General features: G+C 33.1%; 3 protein-coding genes, 1 long non-coding RNA gene and 1 pseudogene across 6 annotated transcripts; 3 read left to right on the top strand and 2 right to left on the bottom strand.

Moving 5' to 3' along the window:
• Positions 1-3,533: 3,533 nt before the first annotated feature.
• LOC122608558 lies at positions 3,534-4,319 on the top strand. The gene is made up of 3 exons (XR_006325250.1): positions 3,534-3,686; positions 3,800-3,929; positions 4,014-4,319. It is a non-coding gene; the product is annotated as an uncharacterized LOC122608558 (long non-coding RNA).
• A 721-nt stretch (positions 4,320-5,040) lies between these two features.
• Positions 5,041-8,265, bottom strand: LOC122608130 (annotated as a pseudogene).
• A 2,865-nt stretch (positions 8,266-11,130) lies between these two features.
• Positions 11,131-13,426, top strand: LOC122607073. The gene is made up of 5 exons (XM_043779992.1): positions 11,131-11,202; positions 11,300-11,403; positions 11,513-11,666; positions 11,781-11,921; positions 12,436-13,426. Exons 1-5 carry the CDS (start codon positions 11,131-11,133, stop codon positions 13,129-13,131), a joined length of 1,167 nt encoding a protein of 388 aa, XP_043635927.1. The 3' UTR covers positions 13,132-13,426.
• A 668-nt stretch (positions 13,427-14,094) lies between these two features.
• On the top strand, positions 14,095-19,758 carry LOC122608058 (methyltransferase-like protein 22). Of its 3 annotated transcripts, none has more exons than XM_043781143.1 (10): positions 14,095-14,359; positions 14,541-14,654; positions 15,634-15,707; positions 15,998-16,100; positions 16,936-16,986; positions 17,427-17,574; positions 17,990-18,128; positions 18,226-18,331; positions 18,764-18,945; positions 19,309-19,758. In XM_043781143.1, the coding sequence occupies exons 1-9, from the start codon at positions 14,188-14,190 to the stop codon at positions 18,916-18,918; spliced, it is 1,062 nt and encodes a 353-aa protein (XP_043637078.1). In that variant the 5' UTR covers positions 14,095-14,187; the 3' UTR covers positions 18,919-18,945; positions 19,309-19,758. The 3 variants fall into 3 exon arrangements, with proteins under 3 accessions (XP_043637078.1, XP_043637077.1, XP_043637076.1); XM_043781142.1 differs by lacking the exon at positions 19,309-19,758 and adding an exon at positions 19,155-19,298; XM_043781141.1 differs by lacking the exon at positions 19,309-19,758 and having other exon boundaries at positions 14,096-14,359; positions 18,764-19,075.
• Positions 19,759-20,508: 750 nt separating this feature from the next.
• LOC122607794 (coatomer subunit beta'-3-like) lies at positions 20,509-23,247 on the bottom strand. The gene is made up of 9 exons (XM_043780842.1): positions 23,230-23,247; positions 22,337-22,357; positions 22,168-22,229; positions 22,006-22,060; positions 21,867-21,903; positions 21,450-21,775; positions 21,224-21,355; positions 20,903-21,123; positions 20,509-20,822 (listed from the first exon to the last, which is right to left on the bottom strand). The coding sequence occupies exons 1-9, from the start codon at positions 23,230-23,232 to the stop codon at positions 20,762-20,764; spliced, it is 918 nt and encodes a 305-aa protein (XP_043636777.1). The 5' UTR covers positions 23,233-23,247; the 3' UTR covers positions 20,509-20,761.
• Positions 23,248-23,778: the final 531 nt, after the last annotated feature.

Genomic DNA, 23,778 nt, shown 5'->3' with positions numbered 1-23,778 from the left:
AGTATTGCCCATTAATACTACTTTTTTATAAATTAAGTTTAGTCTTCTACAATTCCCTTTGATACATTTCGTTATTTATAAATAAACACTCATCTTTGGTTATTATCTAAATGAAAAAAAAAAAAGCGCACACACACAAACGTGTTAGAGCCCTTCAAAATGGAAAGGAAAATGAAAAAAATACCTGTAATAATACAGATGGAAAAATGGAATGAAACTATGCCATAAAGCTCTAAATTGAATATATAAAAAAAGTTCAAACTAAAAAAACCAATCATGAAAATGGATGGAAATGCATTGTTTTATAAAAGTGTATACAAATATTTTTGGTTACACAAATGGAATTGTTCAATGAAAGTGAATAAAAATATCTTTAGGCCTAAGACATTAAGGAATCCGCCCCATTCTCACGTATAACGCATTGCAACATCAATGCCAGACCATTTTCATTTAATTAAACATAAAATTAAAACAATAATATAAATTTATTGAACAAATTATTTTATTAATATAATAATAAAATATTAAATTAATAAAAACACATTTATTAAACAAACTATTTATTAATATAACAAAATTATCTTAAAGAAAATTATTTTCTCAAATATTAAAGCTATCTAGCATGTAGAGACTATAAGTGTCAAATTAATATACTCCCTCCGTCTCACTAAATATGTCCACTTTTAAATTTTCAAAGTCAATTGTTTACAACTTTGAGCTTGAATATCTTTGTTTGTGTCTTATAATACTTGATGAAGTTATATGAATTAATTGAGTTATCAAGTGTTATATATAATACAAACAAAGATATTTAAGGTTAAAGTTGTTAGAATTTAACTTTGAAAATTAAAAAGTCAACACATTTGATGGGATGGAGGGTATTTTATGTCATCTTCTTCTCACTTCTTCTTAGAGATGTGGGCCCTAATTAAATGGCCCCAGAAGACGTTGCCACTAGCGTTTTGAGAATGCGTTTTGAGAACATGGTGAAGAACACGACACTAAAACTAAGGACATGAGAACGCAAGAATTTTGCCCAGCGACGACCCTTATTGTCACCGACTTTAGTTATATGAAAGGAGTTATTAAATAAATAATAATAAAAATATGTTTGGTTTCATTTCAAACTTAGTTAAATTAAAGGAATTATTATTCTGTTAACGTGACTCTATTATATTATTCCAAACTTAGTCAACAAATTAGAATAACTTATGTATTAAAAAGTTGAAACTCGATAACAACTTAATTGTGTTCATTACAAGGTGGATAGAATTGTGAAAATACATTGACAATATTCTATGTGTGTTACTACAAATGATTCATTACAACTTACGGTACCATCTAACCCGCCTATTCATAATAATAAACTATGATACTAAATTACAAGTTTTTTTTTTGTCTCCGTGGACTTTTTTTCTGAACCCAAAAGCATTTTTTAATTGAAGAAAAAAATGGATGAATAATAATGAAGATAATACGCTTTACAAAATTTAAAGGAAATGTAATAAAAGAATATTACCTTGTTGTAGTGCAGGTAAAAGTTCTTCCTCAAAGCTGAATATTGAATAAATGTAAAAAATGTCACAAAAATAACCAACTTATATTTAGCTAGTGTGGAGGAGAAAGAAATATTTATTTAAATAGAAGCGAATGCGAATAGTTTCAACGGTTGGTAAGGGACTTAAAATGAGTTAGTTATCCAATTAATGAATAAGAATATATTTGGTTACACGAAAAGAATTGACCAATCGATACGAATTCACATTCTTTTTAGAAAAAAATAAAGTCATATTAATTCCTTAAGCTAAAGTGTGCTTTATTCTACCACGTAATCTTTTGCAATTAATTTTATCTTTTGAAAAAACTGCAAGCAAGTAATCTTTTGCAATTTATTTTATCCTTTAAAAAAACTGCAAGCAAGTAATCTTTTGCAAGTGTAATATTCTTTGTTTGCAAATAACTTCCATTTTTTGCATTTGAGAATAATAGTATCATGAAGCAACATGTCGCATTAGAACAAGTGAACAACCATATTAACGTATTACGAGCTCTAACAATTTTATACCTCATAGTAAACCTGTCTTTCATGATTAAAGTCAAAATGAACACAGTATATTGGTTTTAATATAAATTTAAGTTCAGATTTATACGTAATTACTAAACCTTGACGACCATCGGTACATCCCAATTGCGTAATTACTAAATTTATTTTTAGTAATGATAAAAGTAGTAATCCATACATGGTTGGAAATAATTAATATTTGACAGTTAAATATATAGACGTAAAGTTAAGTCCTTATTGGCCATATTCACTGGGAATATCAAGTTATATGAAAAAGACTCGTTCCCTAGAACTGGTTAGGGGCATAAAGTCTTGATCATTCATGAGCCAAGTACATCTGTACATTCTTCAGATTATAATTTGAGGTGGACGGGTTGTGTAACGGGTCAAAACAGGGCATAGTGAGTGGTGTTGACTTGCACACACTTTTTTTTCTATTAAAAATTGTAATGCGGCAAAGAGTTTTCTAATCCCATTGGACATTAGAACTATTTACTGAGCTTAACTTTTTTTTTTAAGATCAGCGTGTTAGTTGGTTACTGAGCTTAGTTAATGTTCTTAAATGTGTATAATTAAATCTGAAAGAAACAGTGTGTATTCTTACTGGTTGTTCAACCCACAAAAGGAATGAGGTGCTGGAGAATATATGTTAGCCATATTCAGATTTCATATTTCTCCCGAGAAACCACTTGGTTAAGCCTTTTCTGGATTCAGTATTTCATTCACTGCATTATCGTTTTTGAAACTGTCATAACTGGAACAGGAGTTCATGATGCTTTTCGACAATATTCCATTGACACAATATTTAGCAGCCTCAATGTTGTTGCCAATTTGCAGAATCTCGTATCAAGGGACTGATCACCTCTTGATTTCTTAGGTAACTTTCAGATGTATCTGACAAAATGGCGGATCGAGTGGGTTGAGTAATGGGTCAAACTGCTACCTTATAGTAATGCAGGGAGACAAGTCAAGTCAGGTTTGATTGACCTCACATACATCCTATCAAGAAATTTTTTGTTTTCTTGTACATAGCTTAGAATACCAAACGGCTAACTACTTATGAATGGTCCTGTTACATCTGTTTTAGTATTAGTATTGTTGGAGTGTGATCATGTTAAATAATAAACGCATGTTCGGAAATAATTTAAGCCTACGGGGTCACACGAAATGACACGGTAACTCTATACTATTAATTAGTATATTAAAGTAATATATTGATTAATTAGATCACAAAATGATTAATAAACTTTTATTAAGTGTTAAAATAAATAATGTTTATTAATTAAAAAGGAATTAATAGTTAATTAAAGAGTTGGAGTTGGGCTAGGATTAAAGAAAGGGAGCCCGAACCATTTAAGGGGTTTTAGGCCCTAACTAAACTTGTTCATCAAGTTTAATAACTCTAAACATAAGCCCATATATACAAGGCCCTAACTAAACTTGTTCATCCATAAAAAACTTTAAGCTCCCTTCAAAATTGTCTTGTTTGCCTCCTCCGGGCCTCCCATGTATACAATATAACCCCAATTAACTCTATATATACAATATAACCCTAGACGACGTTTCTTTCCTTAACGATTTGTTTAGAAGCCTTTCATCATCATTCTTTCACCAAGTCAGTCGGGTAATTTCTGTTTTCGTTTATTTTTGTATTTCGTTTTCAATATGGCCCCAAACACAATAATAATAATAATAATTTATACTAATACTAATAATAGTAATTGTCGTCTGGTAAAGATCCCATGGATTTTTAAAACAGATATCATTTAAGCCCTGGTATGAATTCTCCTCGCCCCTGGGTTCCGACTTTACATAATATGTTACGCAAATTGCATCCTGAGTCATCATCAGCACCTTTTCAAGAAAGGTACTGTAATTAATAATTTTTCTTTCCCGTAAATAGTGTGATGATATACAAAAGCCGTAGTTAACAACAAATTGATTGTAACAGGTATAGGAACGACCCAATATATTGTACACCCGAGGGACTAAGAATTAAAGCTTTGAATAATCAGTTTTCAGATCGATCTGCATTTGAACAGTTAATTAGCCTGAGTAATTTTGGGGAGAATCATTATCATATGCTTTTGTGTTAAGATTCTTAATTCAACCTGCTCTTTTTATTTATTTGGACTAATCTCACATGAAATATATTACATGATGATCAAATTGCATATGTGGGACTCCCACTTGACCCGGGACATAGCTTGATGTGCATTTACGGTCACATTAATATTAATATTTCAGGTGATTATTTTTGGTGATTATTCCGATCGACATTTCAGAGGAATTTGTTGATGGGCTTTATGAAATTTATGTATGCAATTGTTTCTTTTTTTTTTAATTTTTAAGTTTGTCTACTAATATATGGTTTCGTGTTAATTTGAGGTTTGTTTGTAGTAATATGTTTCAGGAAGTCGAGTTTTATTAGAAAGGGAATTTTAATTTAAGCTAGATTATGTTATACACTCCTATTTTATTAGAAAGGGAATTTTAATTTAATCCAAGTAGACAAAGCTGGTTGATATTGTATATTTCTTTTTGTTAATTAGTTTTGTGGGATATTATCGGGTGAATTATCATATTTGAACAGGCTAGAATCAAGATAGCGCTTAAGAATATTATGGAAGATTATGGAATATAAAAACAGGATGAAATTATCAAGATCTAGATTGATAAAGTAAAGTCGGAATACTTGTTCGCACTACTCAGAATTAGGAATTCTACTAGACAATACACAGGATCAAACTGGCACATGTCAACAATCATTGACATCCAGCGACCAGCTTGAGTGCTTAAACAATGAGCACGCTATTTCCTCTTATGACCTGCGAAAATAAGGCATGGTGATTTTTTTTTCAGTTTGTGACGATACATTAGATATCATTTAAGAATTCTACCCATTTATTAGACTTTGTACACACTACACACTATACGTTTACTTGGGGAGATGGAAAAATAGATGGGTTGGATAATGGTTTGAAATAAAATGATCTCTGCCATGCATTTAATCATAAACATGGTGTCCTTTAGAGAAACAAGGTCCATCAACTAAAATCAAGAAATGACATAAAACATAATAAAGAACTGAGCATCGATAATGGCCACCGCCAACTTACCAGAGCCAACTAAAAAGATAATGAGAGTTTCTAGTCACTGCTTATCTCTTCTTACCACCACGTTCTTTTAACGACAGAGAAAGCATTTCACCTTCACCAACATTATAGTATGCAAGCGATAGATTGTCCTTCAAGAAACCAGCCTTTCCACTTAGCTTCTGCTTGTTTGCAATAATCTGAATCTCTGCAGCAATTTTCTGTTTCAAACTGCCAACGCTCTCACTCAAAGATTGAACAGTAATTTCCAGTAACTGCCCTTTCAGATTTCCTTCATCCACATTTGGCACAGACACAACAATACGAACAGCTCCCTGCAAAAGCCACACAAGAAAACTTCAATCAATAAACTCAATACCTTAGTTAAGAATCTACTATAGAATACATAAATCTTATACTATTTAGAGATGGCAAAATGGGTTGGATATCAGGTCGAAATGGATAACATTTTGCAACGGGTCAGTTTAAACCAACACCTTTCGTCCAATATTTAAAAATCCTCTATTTTATAAATACCTACTGTAATATATGATTACAAAACATACGGTATATCTGAAGTAAAATGGATTGAAAAGGTTATAAATTAAAAGAGCTTTAGGCACCCCTCAACCCAGTTTAAGATTAAAAAGAACAACCCAAGTTGACCCATTTGTAGATAAAAGGGTTAAGCAGGGCGGACTGGGTAACAGGTCAAAAGAGCTAAGCTTTGATACATATCGATTTGGTTTGACCCAAAAGACCTTTTGTCCATAAAGACTTCTCTTTAATTACTGATTAGTACACCCAGCACGATTAATTATTCTAACAATTATCTATTATTACCAAAAGATGTCAGAGATTTTATGCCTTAATTTAAAAAAACCCCACCAACTTTCGACCGAACAATTTTTAAAAAAACTAATTTACCCATTTTACAATATCAAAGAAGTATACAAACAAATTGAGCTCTATCATATGTCATAGTAAAACAGAAATAAAGTTGTGAGTTAAATAAAAAAAGTGTACCGGATGTTGAGCCAAGAACTGATCCTCTGGAACAAATAAAGAATCATCAAGTTTTAGCTTCTTTGGCTCAGGCTCTTCAGTGAGTGGAGGAGCCTCCTTTGGTGGAGGTGGTGGCGGCGTTCCTAAAGGCATAGGTGGTGGAGGGGCCATAGGCATGCCATGTTGGGGCATAAAAGAATGGGGTGCAAGAGGCGTGAACTGAGATCCTGGCGGTGGTGGCACCGGTATACTAGGTGGATCCATTGACATAGACTGACCCATTTGTGTTGCGGGTCGATTCATCATGTAAGGTTGCTGACCATAATTCATATGTGTTATGGGTGGTTGTGAACGTACAAGACCAGCACTAGTCACAGTTGTATACGGAGTATTAGGTGGCACCCGGGGGAGATTCAACGTAAGTCCAGCAGGTGGAGGAAGTGGCCGAACGGATGGAATTCCAGGTCTAAATGGAGGAGCTGCAGGACCCGGAAGGTTCCGCCCGTCATTCACCCCATCAAATTGATCCTCTGCATTCTCGGACATAGCTTGAGTGGCAGTCTGCCCAATACTACCAGAATGTCCATCCCATATTACCTGCTTTAGCTGCTCATTCTTCTTTTCCATCTCGGCCTTAACTGCATTAGAAACCTCTTCCTCTGTTGTCCCGAATATATCAGGCCGAGTTCGAGCAAGCCCAACAATATTTTTGGAGATTTCATCATCCTGAGCAAGTGTAGTTCCCCTAATCTTTGCAAACATTCTCTCCTTTTGTTCCTTATATTTGGGGTCAATAAGGGAAATTCTCATATGTTCTGACATCTCGTTGACCGGAATGTATTCACCAGTGATTGGTGAAACCACATATTTAGTTGGATTTCTCTCAGCCAGGACCCTATCCTCAGGCCTCTTCCAGTTTTTAACAATCCTCATTGGTAGTTTGTTCTCATCCGATATTGCAGCCTGCATACCTTCTTGAAGAAGTTGCACTTCTTCTTCATCCATTTCCATTTCTACTTCCTTCCCAGGCTCCACAATCTCTTCAACCTCCATTATTGACATCTTGCTCCTCCTTATAACTTCTTCTAATGTCATTGGAGGCGGTAAATCATCATCTTCGTTGTCAGCAAAATCTATGGACTCGACAGCAACAAAATCATGCCAATCAATCATAGACATTAACAATCTCTCTTGTTCAATCTCCTTTTCAGCTTTTTTTCTCACTTGTTCCTGGGACCGGTCCCACTTGAGCCGATGCAAGCTCCGTTCAAGAACCGTGGTCATGGCGCCTACACTTTTTCTCAAGTTATCAGTCAAACCTTAAGGTGGCATTAACACTTTCGAGTAGGCATCCACAAGTGATGTGAAAAACATAAACATACTATGGGTCGGCTTCAAAAACTGAAATTGAGGATTATTGTTCTCCCTGCTAGTCAAACCAGTCAAAAACGATTTCCCGTTTCGCGCCACAAACTGCGCAGTTAACTTCTCCAGTTATACCCTTTGGGAGCCGAATAGAAAACTGCTCTGCCTCTGGGGGATCTAAAACCTTCCAAACAGGTCTAAACTTTGCCAACGGGTCAATTCTGTCTTTGCCATCTGTAGTAGCAGCTGATAGGGTTGACTCAGGAGCAGGTGTGTCGGTTTGCAGAGTTGACTGATGGCCAAAGGCTTGACTTTGAGCCCGAAACTCAGACAACCGGTGCTGGTAATAGGCATGATAAGGGTCTGAACCATTAAGAAAGCTGAATTTCGGATTCCTAGATTCGCTAGCAATGATTTTGTTTTCAAACGCAGGTTCATATTTATCCACAAAGCTTACGGTTTTGTCTACTATGGTTCTGATATCAGGGGGAGGATAGATGATTCCTATTGTTCGGGTATGTGTAGCTATCGATGCAGGGACGAAATTGGGCAGGATTCGGTCATCCTCGGCCTCTCGCATAAGTTGATCAGAGTCATTATGGAGTAATTGGGCTGCAGGCAAAGGACCATCAGGTGCTGGAAGGGGCAATATTGGCAATGAGCTCAACATTTTTTTTAATAATAAATGCTTCAGAAAGTAAATTAATTACCCAACCTGACACAAATACAGGTTAATATTGGAAGAAAATTATAAACCCTAATCTGACCAAAGAAGCAAAACTCGTATTGCGTGAAGAGATATACACGGAGTAATATATATGTATGTAATATATGCGTGTATAAACCCTAATCTCACCAAAGAAGCAAATTTCGTATCGCGTGATGACTGATGAGATATATATATATATATATGTACGTATATATTTATAAATCCTACTTACAAATTAATTAAGCGCCTAATCACGAGTCTTGTTGAGGAGAGAACTAATGGATAATATACATCGTAGATGGTTAGATAATATACATCGTATATATTTAACTAATGGATAATATACATCGTAGTTTAATAATGAGACTTCCATGAAAGTTGCTCAAAGGGGTAGGCCACTATGCTTAAAAACAATAAGAGTTATCGAGGTTAAAAGATATTATTATTAGTAGTAGTATTTTCATTCTATTTTAAACCTCATATCATTAAAGTAGCTAGAAATTAATTTTTATTTTGAACCCTGCATTTCATTGAAAAGAGTTATTTATTATTTTTATAAAATAAATTTCTACTAATAAATATTTAGTTATTGTTTTCTTTAAAGTATAATAAGTTGAGGAGAAGTAACAAATTAAGATCGTAAATAAATGAGATAAAATATGAATACTACACGTAAGTTTTTACACAAATAGATTTTTAAAATGAGTCAACACACGATACACAATTCAACAACTATGGATTAAAATTGCAAAAGACTCATTGAAGTTATGCTATTTGGTCTATCGATTTTAAAATGGAAAAAGTCAATCCAGCTTAAAATAGTCAAACGAATTGGACCTTAACTTGTAAAATCAATGCCCGTTTAAGAATATTAATTTCACGTAATCAGATATCAAATATAAGGGTAAAGTTTGAAAGTTAAAAAGAATGCATGGTCGACATTAATAATTTTCAGTGTATTTTAATATTCAGGTAGGAATTATTAAAACTATTGACTTGGTGAAATTTGAAATTTACTTGTCTAAATTACAATTAACTTATTAAAAGTTAGAAGAGTTTTAGCGAGATATAGTTCAAAGTTTTTGTCAAAATATTAAATATAATTGTGAAGTTTGATATTATTTTGCATGAGTTGGAGAAAAAACTATAAAATAGCATAAATTATTCAATTTAGTAGTTAAAAAGTATTTTCATTATGATAGTAAATAAAAAAATAAAGTTGACTTTTTGAGACTGAAATATTTCTTTTAAAAAAATTTTAAGTAGAAGTTTAGATCGAGATGAAGAAGTATTTATTATTTTAATTGAGAAATAAATATTGCATTTGCTACTTTTTGAAAAAATAATATTTATAAGCTCGCTTGGAAAGTAAACAAAAAAATATTATATGTGGGAGTGATGCTTAGATAGAATTATGATGCTTTGATATTTTATATGAAATTATTTTTTGTTTTGTCAAACTTTTTTATAATAGTTTTATATTTTATATCTATTGCTTCAATAGAATGTGTATGCATTCATATAAGCATTAAACCATATAAGAAAATTGTAAAAAGTGACTTAACATGGTTAGAAGATCACTTAAGAATAAGTCAAATACATGGCCAATTTTTAATCAAATTCGTTAAATATTTCTTATTATCTTTGAATTTAAAACTATCTCCTAATACAACAATTTAAATTTTACTAAATTATTTATGAAATATAAAATCATGAAACTTTATGTTCTTCTTTTTTTAACCAATTCCATTTAGATGGGTTGGTCAGGGGTATCTTCTAAATCCACTATATGGGTCCTGGAGGTGAGTTTTTACCAAGATCTCGGGTTTGAGTCTTGGGTTTCTCATCTCAAGGTATATTCCATGAGGAGGGGGTTGGAGGTCCAGCGATTTGTTGGTTAAAATTGCCTCCAGCACGTCTGAATCGAAACTAACTTAAAAAAAAGATTTTTTTTTTCTATATAGAAACTGTAGTAATTATAGTTTATATCTTAATTTTGATTATACATGCGTTAATCTTCAATAAATTTTGTTTATTTGTCAATTAACCTATTTTAGCATGATATTATGAATTAACTTGATATATTTTTGCATCATAATGCTAATTAACTTATTTTCAACATCTTTTATCTATGTATCAATTTACATTATCACAAAACAATAATATCTCATAAACTATATATGTCACCCGCGTATTACGCGGAACAATAATCTAGTTAAAATAATATTCTAACTATGTATACTACATTATAAAACTTTTGGATCATCTATTATAATTTGAATTTTAAGTACATGTATTAAATAATATATTAAAGTATAATATTAAAGTATAGTATAAATATGTGAGAAAATTCTTTACCTAATTTAGATACATCACAATCGGATATTTACCTTTCCCTATAAATATAGAAAAAAAGTATATTATAGACATTGTTGCAACTTGCATCTATTACTATATCTGTCTATACATTCGCACACATTATAAAGACACATATTCTTTGCTTTACTATTTGATCCTAGCTATAGTTTTTTGTTCATAGTAACAAAGCTTCCTTTCTTGGCTAAATTGACTATTATTTGTTTGACTTGTTTCACATGCTAAGTTTCTAACATCAACAATAATAAGGTTAATAGTATTCATCCATGTTCAAAAAAATAGTTTCAAGCTATAAGTTATATCTAAAGTATTATTATATTTTATGAAGTTATTTGCAAACATGTTTGAAATGTGGTTCAGACACAAGTTTCACTCGAAATGGTAATAATTAGTAATTTGGTTAAACATTCTTTTGTGACGTATTAGCTTTTGAATATTTTTCATTATGTTATATTAGCAAATCAAATATCGAGTCGCTGTTGATGAGAATTGAGTTTATAAGAAGAAGGCGGAATGCAATGCAGAAGTTTTTGAGGAGTGATATTGCCGAGCTTTTGAGAAATGATCTATATTTTGAAGCATATAAAAGGGTAAAACAATTTGATAGTTTTGTCATTGTTGTTTATTTTCATCTTTGTTTAACAGTGTCATAATTGCTCGTTACGTTATTTAATTTGACAAAAATAGGCCGGAAGACTATACCTTGATCAGGTTAAAACGTTAAGTTATGATGTCGTCGAGCAATTTTGTACGCTCATTTCCAGCCATCTTGTAGCCTTGGATTGTCAAAGGTAAAAGCGTAAAACTACATTTCTAGATCATTTATATTGTTTCCTTTTTTATTATGCTAAAAAGTTGAAAGTAGTAATTATCTGCAATTGATTTTGTATTCATTCATAGTGAATGCCCAGATGAATGCAAGGAAGCTGTCTCATCTTTGGTATATGCAGCTGCAAGATTTGGTGATTTGCCCGAACTACATGCTCTAAGAAGTTTATTTTCTGAGAAATATGGGGACACCCTTAAATCTTATGACTTTTTTGTGAATAAAGAGGTGGTTTCTTCATTGATCTTGTTAAAAACTTAATAGATACTGCTCATAAACTCTTATATTTATAGTAGATAAGGATATAAAATTGAAAACTAAAACATATATTTTTTTTGTTAGTTTGTTAATTTGTTGGAGCCAGACCGTCCCACAAAGGAGATGAAGGTTCATTTGATGCAAGAGATTGCATCAGAACACGGTATAGAATGGGATTCTAAGTCATTAGAACATCAACTGGACAAACCCCCCATATCACTACATGTAAGTTTCTTTTTCCTTTGGCCGGTTACCTTAATCACGTCTATTTGAAGGTAGTAATATGGGTGGGTTGGATTGGTAATGGGTCAAAACATACACAACCTTTTAATGTATGTCGGGCTGGGTAATGTGTCGACACTTTCTAGCCTTTTACTTAAGGATTTTATATAAAACAAACTGTGTCATAACTATAACTACAAACAAGTATAATGCACAACAATCTTATATTTTTTCAAACAATAAAAACAACTTTGAAAGTTTTATGCCTTTTAACTACAAGTTTGGCACTTTGCAGTCTCATTTGATGTTTCATATTAGCTCATTTTTACTTATTTTGTTTACAACCCATATTGGTCCGTTTTACATGGATCAAGATGGTCATTTCTCGGTTTATATGTTCTTTTGATGGACACGAGTTAGAGGTTGGAATCCATTTGCAGCTTACTCTGTGTTTAATTGGTAACAGGTCAAATAAGGTAAAAGTACAAAAAACGGCCTAACGTATCATTTTGTGTAGGATTGGTCCCAAAATGCTTATAGTGATCAAGACAATGAGTATCGAATAACTGACCATGAAAATAGTTGGTTGGTGAACATTCAAGAATCACGAAATGAAGATACAAATGATCCAGCTATAGCAAAAACAAACAACAGGGCAAGTTCTGAAATTGAAAAGCAAACAGAAACTATGCGTCAACGTATTTTGGATTTCTTGTCAAGAGCCACTAGTTTCCACTCTACTAGCCGAGAAACTACAACGAGTCCAGAAGAAAGTTCAAGCTCAAGTTCCACTGATGATTCAACTAAATCAAAACCATTCTTTGGATTCAGGCTCATGCCACCGCCTTACATTAGAAACGATCCTAACAAAAAGGAAAGAAATTCTAACCCCTCTCCAAATTCCACTAAAGCCAAACAAAGACATCATAGAAACAAAGAAAACCTACAAGCTTCAAATGATCCAAATATCGAGATTTTGGACAATGAGAAAGCTCCTGCTCCACATGGTTTGATGAACCTACGACGAAGAAAGGGCGCGAGATCACATTCAATAGACATTTTGCCAAATTCAACAATGCCCAAAGGGCATACAAGGACGGGTTCATACCAACCTGATTTGACAAGGAGTCATCCAATAAGACCTGTTCATCCTAAACTTCCTGATTATGATGATATTATAGCCCGATTCGCAGCTCTAAGAGCAAAATCTTGAGAGCATATTATAGCATGGCGACACTTGTATATAAATAATCCATACAATTCTATAGAAGTATTATATGTTGTAACTAAACTTGTAAGTCCAAGGGTCAGCTTGTTATTAGTCAAGACTCGTTTATTGTATAATATTGTATAATATAAGGGTTAGATGCGTCAAAGTCAAACTTGGTAACCACCACGTTTGAAGTATCAATATTTGTATCCCCAATCGACATCACTAAGGGGTTTGGCGGTTTGAAGGGGCACCACAACTAGATCCCTCATCTTGTATTAATTAATTTATAAATTGATCGATCGATAAATTGTTGGGTTCTTTTAGGGTCAATCCCTGATGTTCCTTTTTCTCTTGATTGATTGGTTGATTCATGGTGGTTGAGTACTACATTGTAATTGCTTATCTGACGAGTGCTGCCTCAACTCAAAACTGAGATCAGGGGTTAGAAATTACTGGTAATTAATTTTTGCAAAACAAAGGTGACAACCACTATCACACTTTAAATGTTGGTAGATGAACAATAATCCGGTACTAACTAATGATCAACTATGGAAATATGAAAACTTAGAGATTAAGTAGTGTTTGATTCGATGATATAGAAAAAGTGTCATACTATACATCTTTGGTGTCAATCAAACAAGGAACTAAAAACTCTCTTAAAACTACGTATAAAGATATGAAAGTTAATTTCACTCATTTTTTTTCCTAATTTATGTGCATTTTAGATTAATTTATCTACAAAGGTATTAATTCATATTTAAATAATATAATAATTTAAAGCTAACGATAAGGTCCATATGCCGTCAACTTAAAAAGTCGAGAAACTTTTTTGTTTTGAACAACTAACTAAAATAATGTCATACGTCCTAATGGCTTAAGGAATTAATGGTAAACATATGCTTGAACCTCGTCAAACCCAAACATTGGACTCCATATCCTAAGTTTCGAACACGACACCTCTAAGATCCAGGATGATGTCCTTTTCCAACTGAACAAATCCTGAAGGAAGAAATTAAAAAAATCGGCCAGGGTTCATCTCACCAGAGTTTAATAAATATGGAGGGTAAAATCGGCCAACAACAGCAATCACCGGCGCCGGAGACAACAAGTTCACCTGGGGAAGACCAAGATAGTCAAAAGGATCATGTAATGAGCGAAATTCACTTGGGCTGTCCCCCTAATTTCTCAAAACCATTCATTTCTCACTTCACATTCTCACTTCCACCAGGTATGTAATTTATTTATTTTTTTAATTTACTTTTAACATTTTCTTTTTTGTCTAATTTAATTATTAGCCCAAAAAAGTAGGCTTTGTCTATGTGATGAACTATAACACTTGCCCATGTACAAGGAACATGATTTTTTTTTTAAACTGGAAAAGAATTTTATATGGTGATATTGGAATGTAGATGTTGAGTACAATGGAAGCAAATATAAATATCAAATCATTGATGGTTCAAAACAGAAGGAGCAGGAAGTTAGTTTGGATGATGATGGCGATCTTGCTTTACCTAGGCGCAACAGTAAGTTGTGTTTACCTTTACGTGTTTTTATATTAGTGTTTGTTGGTTTTTTGTTTGGATGATTGACCTTAACCGTTTATTTGAATAAACCTTATAAACCGATACTAAGGGAAGTAAAAGTTATGTTTGTCAAATGCATACGGGTGAAATAAGCCAACTTTAATTTGGATGATGCAAAAACCAAATGTAGCTAAGAATGTGGATACTTCACAGAAAAGAATGGTTATGTATTTAGTGGATATTGGAATAAACATGATTCCCCCAATCGTCCTGTGGAACCTGTAAGAGCATTAAACGTAATTGCTATTGATTTCGGGTTCCCAAAACAAGATGATTGAGTAATAATGGGATGATAAATTCGGCTGTAACATGATGCACGAATTAGAGAGGAATACACACACGAAATTAAGTGACGGATTAGTTTCTCATTAACCTTAATTTAGGGTTTATGACTCTCTATTTATAATGAGAACATTTACACATTCAACCCCTCTGGTGTTAAATGTGTGTAACATTAGTCCTCATAGTTCCAATCATCTAATGGGAAACCCTATAATATGTCTTTAAGAGTAAATACACCCATTATATATTTACTGGACATAGGGATTTCAGTTCTCTGTCAATTATCATATCAGGAATGATAGATGATCAATGAGGGTCACACTAACGTGGTTCCAACAGTGGAATCTTGAGGGGCAACTACATATGTACTGGTTTGTTCACTTTGCTGCATGGCTACTTTCATTATCCTGCTTGGGGATGGACAATGCAATAGTTTGATTGTGTGTTCTATAGAAAGTAGTGACTTATTGTTCAAAAAAAAAAAAAAAGTAGTGACAGGTACATAGCAGTGGAAGATTATGTGCATTAAACTTGATTTAATCCGAAGCTTTTTTATATAGTGTGATTATTTATGAACTTATGTTTGTTTATAATCCAGAAAGAAATATATATTCTAAAGACACCATCTTGTTTTCAGAGCATTCGAAAGGCAAGTTTGTTGTGGCTATTCAACATAACATCACCTCATCAATTCCAAAGGTTGGTTTGCAGGTAAGAAATTGGTCTCTCAGATATGGTTGCACTTCATGTTTAGTTGTAAGGGACATTGTTTGGAGTTCTGCTTGTCTGAGGCACATCCGCGTGTGGGTGTTAGGTGCAAAAACTATATGGTGATGTAATATTAACAAAATGCTTTTATGTACGATGAAGCATATTGAGAATGTTACATATATCGAAATATGTTTATGTGGGGTCTATGTCTCTCATATATTGATGGGAAGTTTGCATGTGATGCCATTTGTTGTGTTAATTGCCGAAGCTAAAATAGTTTCTTGTATCAGGTTTGGAGAGCTGAACTAGTACTCTCCGATCTTGTTTTGCATAAAATGTTCACTTCATCTGAGTTTGATGGGATTGTGGCAGTAGAACTTGGTGCTGGTACAGGTAATTTTGATAAAAAAAAAAAAGTATTTCTTACGTTTCTTTTTAGCAGGTGTCCTGCTATATAAAAACTTCAGTGTCAATTTATTTTTTCTTGGACCATATCCTAATTCAGTTGGTTAACATTAAACATGAGTCCATTGGAAAATGTAAATGTTTTTTTTGTTTAATGTGAATCACATGCTCCTGGTGCTCTTTTGCTTGAACGCAAATCTTACACATATATAGGAATATAGTAGAACATTCTACTTTGTTATGGAGAGGTCTTTGGATGGACATTTTGAAAGTGATATATGGTACTGAATCATCGAAATTAGATTTTAGTAATAGTAAAATAAAATGGGCTATAGAAGTTAGTGTTTGGATATGCTTGTGCTATATGGAATTGTAGTTATAAGGAAATCGATTATTTAAGTGCTTGTTCAGTTAAGGTCATCTAATTATTAATATATACTGGACTAAAAAAGACATTTTTATGGAGAAATTTAGATGTTTGATAAGTGTAACGGAGGTAATTACATTTTACATTTGTATAGTTAAATAATCAGAAATAGAATCTGTGCATACAAACAATATGAATTAATTATAGTGATTTCAAGTTGAAATAATCAAATAATCAGCTTAGAATGCAAATGAAACCACCCTTTAATTTGTATGTGGCTGCTATCAGATCTTAAACATTGAACTTGCTTCAGAGCCATAAAGAACTAACAACTAAGATAGTTAGATCTACTTGTTTTTACTTTTAACTTTGAGCATGCACTTTAGTTCTGCAATTGTTTGAATCTGAGACATCAGTGTTTACATTACAGGATTTCTTTTCTTTTTCCCTTACCAGGCTTGGTTGGGATGCTACTTGCACGGGTTGCTAAAACAATCTTTTTGACAGGTATGCATGCAAAGATACTGCCTTGTTGGTACCCTCCCCTCGTCCTTTTGCTTTAACTTTTTTTTGGGGAGATCTGGTTATCATGCTAGATAGAGGTAAAAAAAATGGTATGTTGGGTAACAGGTCAAATGGTAATAACTTTACGAAAAAGGGTTGGCTTGACCTGAAATAATTTGTGTATGTTTTTATATTATAATTAAAAAAATTTATTGCATACTTGAGAATCTAGTATGCGTAAAAACATACTTTGGGCGACTATGAACCCATTCGGCCTGTTTATCAATTATTGTTTGACCAGTAGAGGCAGACATAACTTAACACGACCTATTTATAAATATAAGTGTCAAAATTGTCTTCTTAGAGGACATTGCAACTTACATTTGTGCAATTCCTCTCATTCTTGAGTCCTCACTGCTTAAATTCGTCTTATGTGTTGACAGATCATGGGGTCGAGATACTTGAAAATTGTGCTAGGAATGTTCAACTCAATTCTGCAATTATACCTTCTAAAAGTTCAGTTTATGTTCGTGAACTTGATTGGAAGGCTTCATGCCCCCCTAGGCGAGGCAGTACTGCATCTTGTGAAAGGTGACAACAGTGCCATATCTACTTGCTCACTGTATCCACTTTTGTTTAACCAATAAATGTAAAAAATAGGCGGGTCACTGGCTGTATAGGATGTCAAAATAGGTGGGCTGGGTTGACCCGCACAAACTTTTATGTCTTTGGTTTCTTAGAGTTAACGACTAATTGCTGTTTTAAGTTTGATTAGAAAACTATAATGTTTCATTGATTATATAAATGATTTAGGAGGTTTTATGCAATTGGATATTTTCGGTGATTTTTGACCCACGCGGCTCGTTTTCATTTTAGCATTTTTTTTATTCATTTTACCAATTTGCCCTCTAATGGAACCCAAGTTGACCCATTTTTTCCACTATTGGGGTTACTTTGCCATCTCTACTAATGAATGTTCAGGACTCAATGTGCTTTTGTAATGTAGTTATACTTGGAACTTATCAGAACTTGAAGAACTTAAGAGGGCGTCTTTGCTGGTAGCTGCTGATGTAATTTATAGTGATGATCTCACCGATGCACTATTCAATACTTTAGAGAGATTAATGTCACACAGTTTGAACATGGTACTTGCAAAATAATGTTACGTTTGCATCAGGGCTTCAAGTTCAGGTGTTATATTTGGCTCATCTTGATATCTGATAATGTGCTCATCTTGTTCAGGTGTTATATTTGGCTCTTGAAAAGCGTTACAACTTCAGTCTTGATGACCTTGATGTTGTTGCAAATGGGTACTCATGTTTTCGAAGTTATGTAAGGGATGAAAATGGTAAGGTCCCTTCTTGTGAAAGTCGATCCATTATTCTTAGAGGTGGCTAAATAGTTGGGTCAGAGGGGTTGGGTATTGTAGCTAGCCGGTAATTTTAGTATGCGTCAAAACATGGTGTTTTCCTCAAACATTTTATAAAAAATTTATCTCTACAAATGATTAATGTGCTAATTACGATTAGAACATCTGTATCTTTATATGTAACTTATATTGAATATCAATAGTCCAACCTTGTTCATAATAAAACAATTTAGAAGGCTCCATGTATCTAAAGACACTTCGGATGACTTTTAAACAATTTGACGCATTTGACCTACATATATAGGCACACAAGTTAACCCTAATTAACCCCTTCACTAGTAAATAGGTCTAGTTGACACTTCTGAACATCACCATTAACCACTGGTCAATTTCTGATGAATGGGGATGCAGAGCAAATGGAGCTTCAGAATGGATCTTTATGTGCCTTTGCTGGTACACGAATTGATCTTACAGAGATCCCTCAGTATGCGAGTAATTACGATCGAGGACAGGATGTAGAGCTCTGGCAAATCAAGTATGCAAGAGAAAGGAACTCTGTAATTTGAACTTTAGAGCAGGAATCAGTATTAGAGGTAACAAGTTCTACCCGTTTATTTATGGATTGGTGGATATGGATTGTAGGGGTGTTCATTGGATTGTGTTTTATCATTGAAAAGATTTAGTCTTTGTTAGTAAACTGTCACCTAAAGCGTATTTTATGCATGATTTCTTATTTCATTTTATAATAAGATGTTATTGATATAGTATAACTTTTAATCATACTTGACACACCAATTTACAGATTCAAACGGACTTCTATAGGATGAACCCAAACATTACAAATTGACATGCATGTTGCGACCTCATACCAAGTTTTCCATGTTGAACCGCTACCCAAACCCCCTGTCCTGCCAATTTCACCTTTAGCTACTACTGACCGACTAGCCTTGACTCAGGATTGAACCTCTTTAGCTCACCCTTTTGCATAGATGGAATAACCGGACGTCTTCATTTCCCTTAAGTATCTCTGCACACTTCAATCATGAGGATGTAATGCTTGTCTAAGGGAATAAGGGGAAAGAAGAAGTGCAGTTAGGGAAGCGCTCTTTCTGCTTCGAAGATAAAAGCCTGGGTTTTCTTTAGATGAACATAGGTTCGAAATTTGATATTAAACAAGGCATCAAGTGTAACTGTGAGACACATCCGAATATTGTAAACCTCTTAGGCCTCTTAGATTCTCTTCTGGCCTGGCGCCGCTTCTAAGGATTTAAAAGCTTATCAATTTACAGTAATGTAAATTAGAGGACTTTAACTAGGGTGCTATGCAATGACATAAAGCTGGACCGTACAAGTATGTAAATTTGAGAATGTATACTGTATTTGTAACGTATAGCATTGGTTTGGTATGGTGTCATGTGCAGCGCTAACCTTGAACTTTTTGTGGTGAGTTTAGCCTAAAGGCACATGGAAACGGTGCCGTTTAGTAAGTATTAAGTAAAAAGAGAAAGTATATACAATTCTGACAAGTTTAGTCGGTAAAAAGAGAGTCAGTTTCGACAAAAGTGGGACTGAAAACTGATTATGTTGGCATCAGAATATCTGAGTTTTGCAATCATAACTCTACCAAATATTTGTTTGCTTAGTTTTTTTCCAGCAGGCTTTTTCATCGAGAAGCAAATATGTTATAATTATCTTATGGGCGAGGAATCGAACTTTAGACCTCACTTTAAAGACAAGGTGCTTAGTCACTACCGTCTACCATTTAGGGGGTCGGTTGCTTGATTGAGGGGCCAAATGAAGAAAATCATGTTATTTTAACTTTTGAAATGAGAATTTATATAAGTTGTGTTGGTTTGAAGGGGCTGAACACCACTGATTGCTCCTACTGGTTCGGCCACCCACCACAACCAACAGGAGCTCTGATGACATATATACTTTCAGATAACCTATTAAACACTAGATTTTTTCAAAGAAAAAAGCCTATTAAAACGAACTGAAAGATCATCGAAGCCAGTGAGCTGATTTTTTTAACCGTTGGTGTCAACTATTTAACAAACTTGCTGTTTATAAAAGTGCTATTTTTATAACAATATATGTAGATATATAAAGATAGATCATTATTTCCATGATCATATTACCATAATGCAATAGACCAATAACGTATTAACTTTCTTATCTTTTATTATATGTAGGATACAAAGTGCATAACTTAAAAAGTCATACAGGTACAATATATTCTAAGACAGTAAGACATACATAGAACAGAATAGGAGTATAGGACACATAATACATATTGATCAACGATTTGAAACGACATTCTAATAAACAACATAAAGAACAAGGCGTAATGCAAGGACGAGATCGTGAGTAACATATCACCATACATAAAAGGATTCGATCATGATTTGCTTAAGAACGAGTAGAGATGACTTCACACATGATTATTCCTTCATCACAACCAAGTAGAACCCTGTTTTCAAATGAGACGCCATGAGTTTCTCTTATATATAAAACGAAGCAAATATTTGATTCTGGATTAAAAAGACTTACCGTGACGAGTCTTTTATAAATCCGATAGTCCAAACGCGACCAAGTTCAGAGGTAAACACATGGTCTACTTTGTAAGTTTCCGCATTCCAAATACTAACAGTTTTGTCTTCAGATCCAGTAATGATATAACTTGTGTCAGAGTGAACATATTGAATGGATGTAACATTATTTGTGTGGCCTTCAAGTGTTTGAACACTAGCTGCAGTTTCGTAGTCCCAAACCTAATTGACAAAAATGTGCTCTTATATAAGTCATTGATGTACGGCATTAGAAATAAGATAAAAAGTAGTAGTAAAAGAGAATAGATAGATAGATACACACCTTGCTTGTGTAATCGTCAGATCCTGTGACAAAATACAATTTTTCATCATTCTCAAAAAATTCCACCCAATTCACTCCTTTGGAATGAGCTTCAATTGACAAACTTGGATCCACAGCACCAAGGTTCCAATACTAGAAAAGTAGACAAACATATACAAGGTTTTAGAATCAAAACTTGTTAACAAATTTCTTAGGTTAAGAATATTCATAGTTTTGTTCAAAATACCTTGAGGGTACAATCAAGTGATACACTTGCAAATAGGTTGGTGTCTTTGGGATTAAATGCAACTTTCATGACATAATGTTCATGTCCTTGAAATGTTTTTGTGCATTTCCATCCGTTCTCCCAATCCCATAGCTTTATAAGTTTGTCGTCGGATGCAGAAAGTACGTATGGAAGAGACGGATGCACAGCCAAGGACCTAAGGAAATCCGAATGTGCCTCAAATTCTACAACGCTATCCATTGTGTTATAGTTGTATACACGTATCAAACCGTCATCAGCCCCCGCGATTATCCATTCCTTGTGTGCTATAAATTTTGCAGTTCGTACTATAAAATATACAAGTCAGCATTATTGTTAATTACCGTATATGTTTAAATATAAATATATAACTAGATGGTTGAAAAAGTGTTCATTTACCAGGAGACTTAGCGACTTCAAAAGACTTCTCTGTTGTCTTGAAATTAAAAAAATAAATAAAAAATGATATTTATCAGTACATATGACAAAAATGAGAAATGAATTAAAAACACGAAATCAACGATTATGGAATACTTACTTGAGAGTTATAATTCCAGATAGAAACTTTACCCGAATATAAACCTAACAAGGCCCTTCAACAAGATAAACAAACAAAGTGTCAAAAAAACAGATTGATAACAAATTAAACTAAAAAATGAGTATGTGAACTCAAGTGAAAAGTTCATTAATTAATTATTACCATGGTTGGGTAGGATGCAAGTCGATTGATTTTACTCTTTCGGATCTTTCTTCAAATGTTTTCTGAGATCGAAACAAAAAAAGTTACAAACAAGATTCATCATACTTTTCTTTTTTTTTTTTTAGGCGATAGAGATAACATAAGTAAAAGGGTAATGTGTATATGTTACCTTGATCTCAATGGTGAAAGTCTATTGAACCAAGATTTGTATTGCATCCCGAACAAAAGCCAGAAGGTTAAAAAGAAATAATTAAATTAGTGTCAACGTACTAAAATAATCGCAATTAATTGTCAGATACATAATATCATAGATTCACAGCTAGTGTTACATTTCAATGATAACGTTAACAACAATACATGTAACGAGAGATATATATAGTTTGTGTTACATATACGGGTCACTGGACGTGTGTTTTAAAATAGATAAAACAAAAAAGTGAACATAGGGTTGCCTTTGCGCGCGTCTTCTTGATTATCGCTTTCACGTAACGAAAATGAATATAGGGTTATCTCATGTCTATATTTAGGTGTAAAACTCTTTGACATATAGACGATTTCATATATATATATATGCTTAAATTTAGAATAATCATATACTGACAAACGTGAATATAAAGTTGTCTACATCATCGTAATGTTAGTTGTCTTCTGGAATATATATTATAAAGATAAAAATCTATTTTAAAAAAGCTAAAATGTGTAAATTTGTGATGAAAAACAAAATATATAAATTAATTAGACTTTTTTTTATAATTATTAATATAATTAATATTAAAGTTTTTTTTTTGTAGGACCATATTTTTTAATATATAACTTATGTATATATTTTTAGATAATATAATTTAATCAAATGTTTAGTAATTTAATTTAAAGAAATTAAGAGTTATGACATGTCAATTGGTTTTTAAATATATATTTAGATGAGATAAGATTAGACTAGGATATTTTAAAAGTTGGATATATCATAACGGTATTGCATGCATATACTTCACTTTAGCAAAAAAAAAAAAAAAAAAAAAAAATAGAAAAAGAATTGAAAAGAATAAATAGAGAAAAGCTAACCATTTTTTTTTTCTTTCTTCTTAAATCAAGGATAATGAAATATGTTTGAATTGTTGGTGAATATGTAATTGGTTGAAGGCAGGATGAACATGTGTTGTTATATATATACTACAAAAAATCTTAGGCCTTAAGAGTTATGTTGGGAGGTGTCGCTAGGTGCATGCATATATGGATGTGACTCTCAAAATGCCAAATTTGACCGATGGATCGTGTCATGTCATTCGATGCCTTTATAACCGTTGATCATGATAATTTATACAAGTTAATGTTTGAGATCATTTGAATTGAATCATAATAAACTGGCAAGAAAAGGAAGGTCGGAAGGAAGGATATGCATAAGCTATAATTTTCAACTACTTTGATGTGATTAAGTTACAATCAGTGTGAAAAAGTGTATTAAATTATAAATCAAAATTCATAGGATGTAACAACTTCTTAATAAATGTTGTGTATCGATGCATATCACTCTTCAAATATTACTATTCATCCGAATATCTTTAAGATTAATTCGCGGGAGTCATCTTTCGTTTTATCCAAAGTTATGGTTCA

Source organism: Erigeron canadensis, chromosome 7, assembly GCF_010389155.1.
Source record: "Erigeron canadensis isolate Cc75 chromosome 7, C_canadensis_v1, whole genome shotgun sequence".
Classification (NCBI taxonomy): domain Eukaryota; kingdom Viridiplantae; phylum Streptophyta; class Magnoliopsida; order Asterales; family Asteraceae; genus Erigeron; species Erigeron canadensis.
This window is presented reverse-complemented; position numbering and strand designations above follow the sequence as displayed.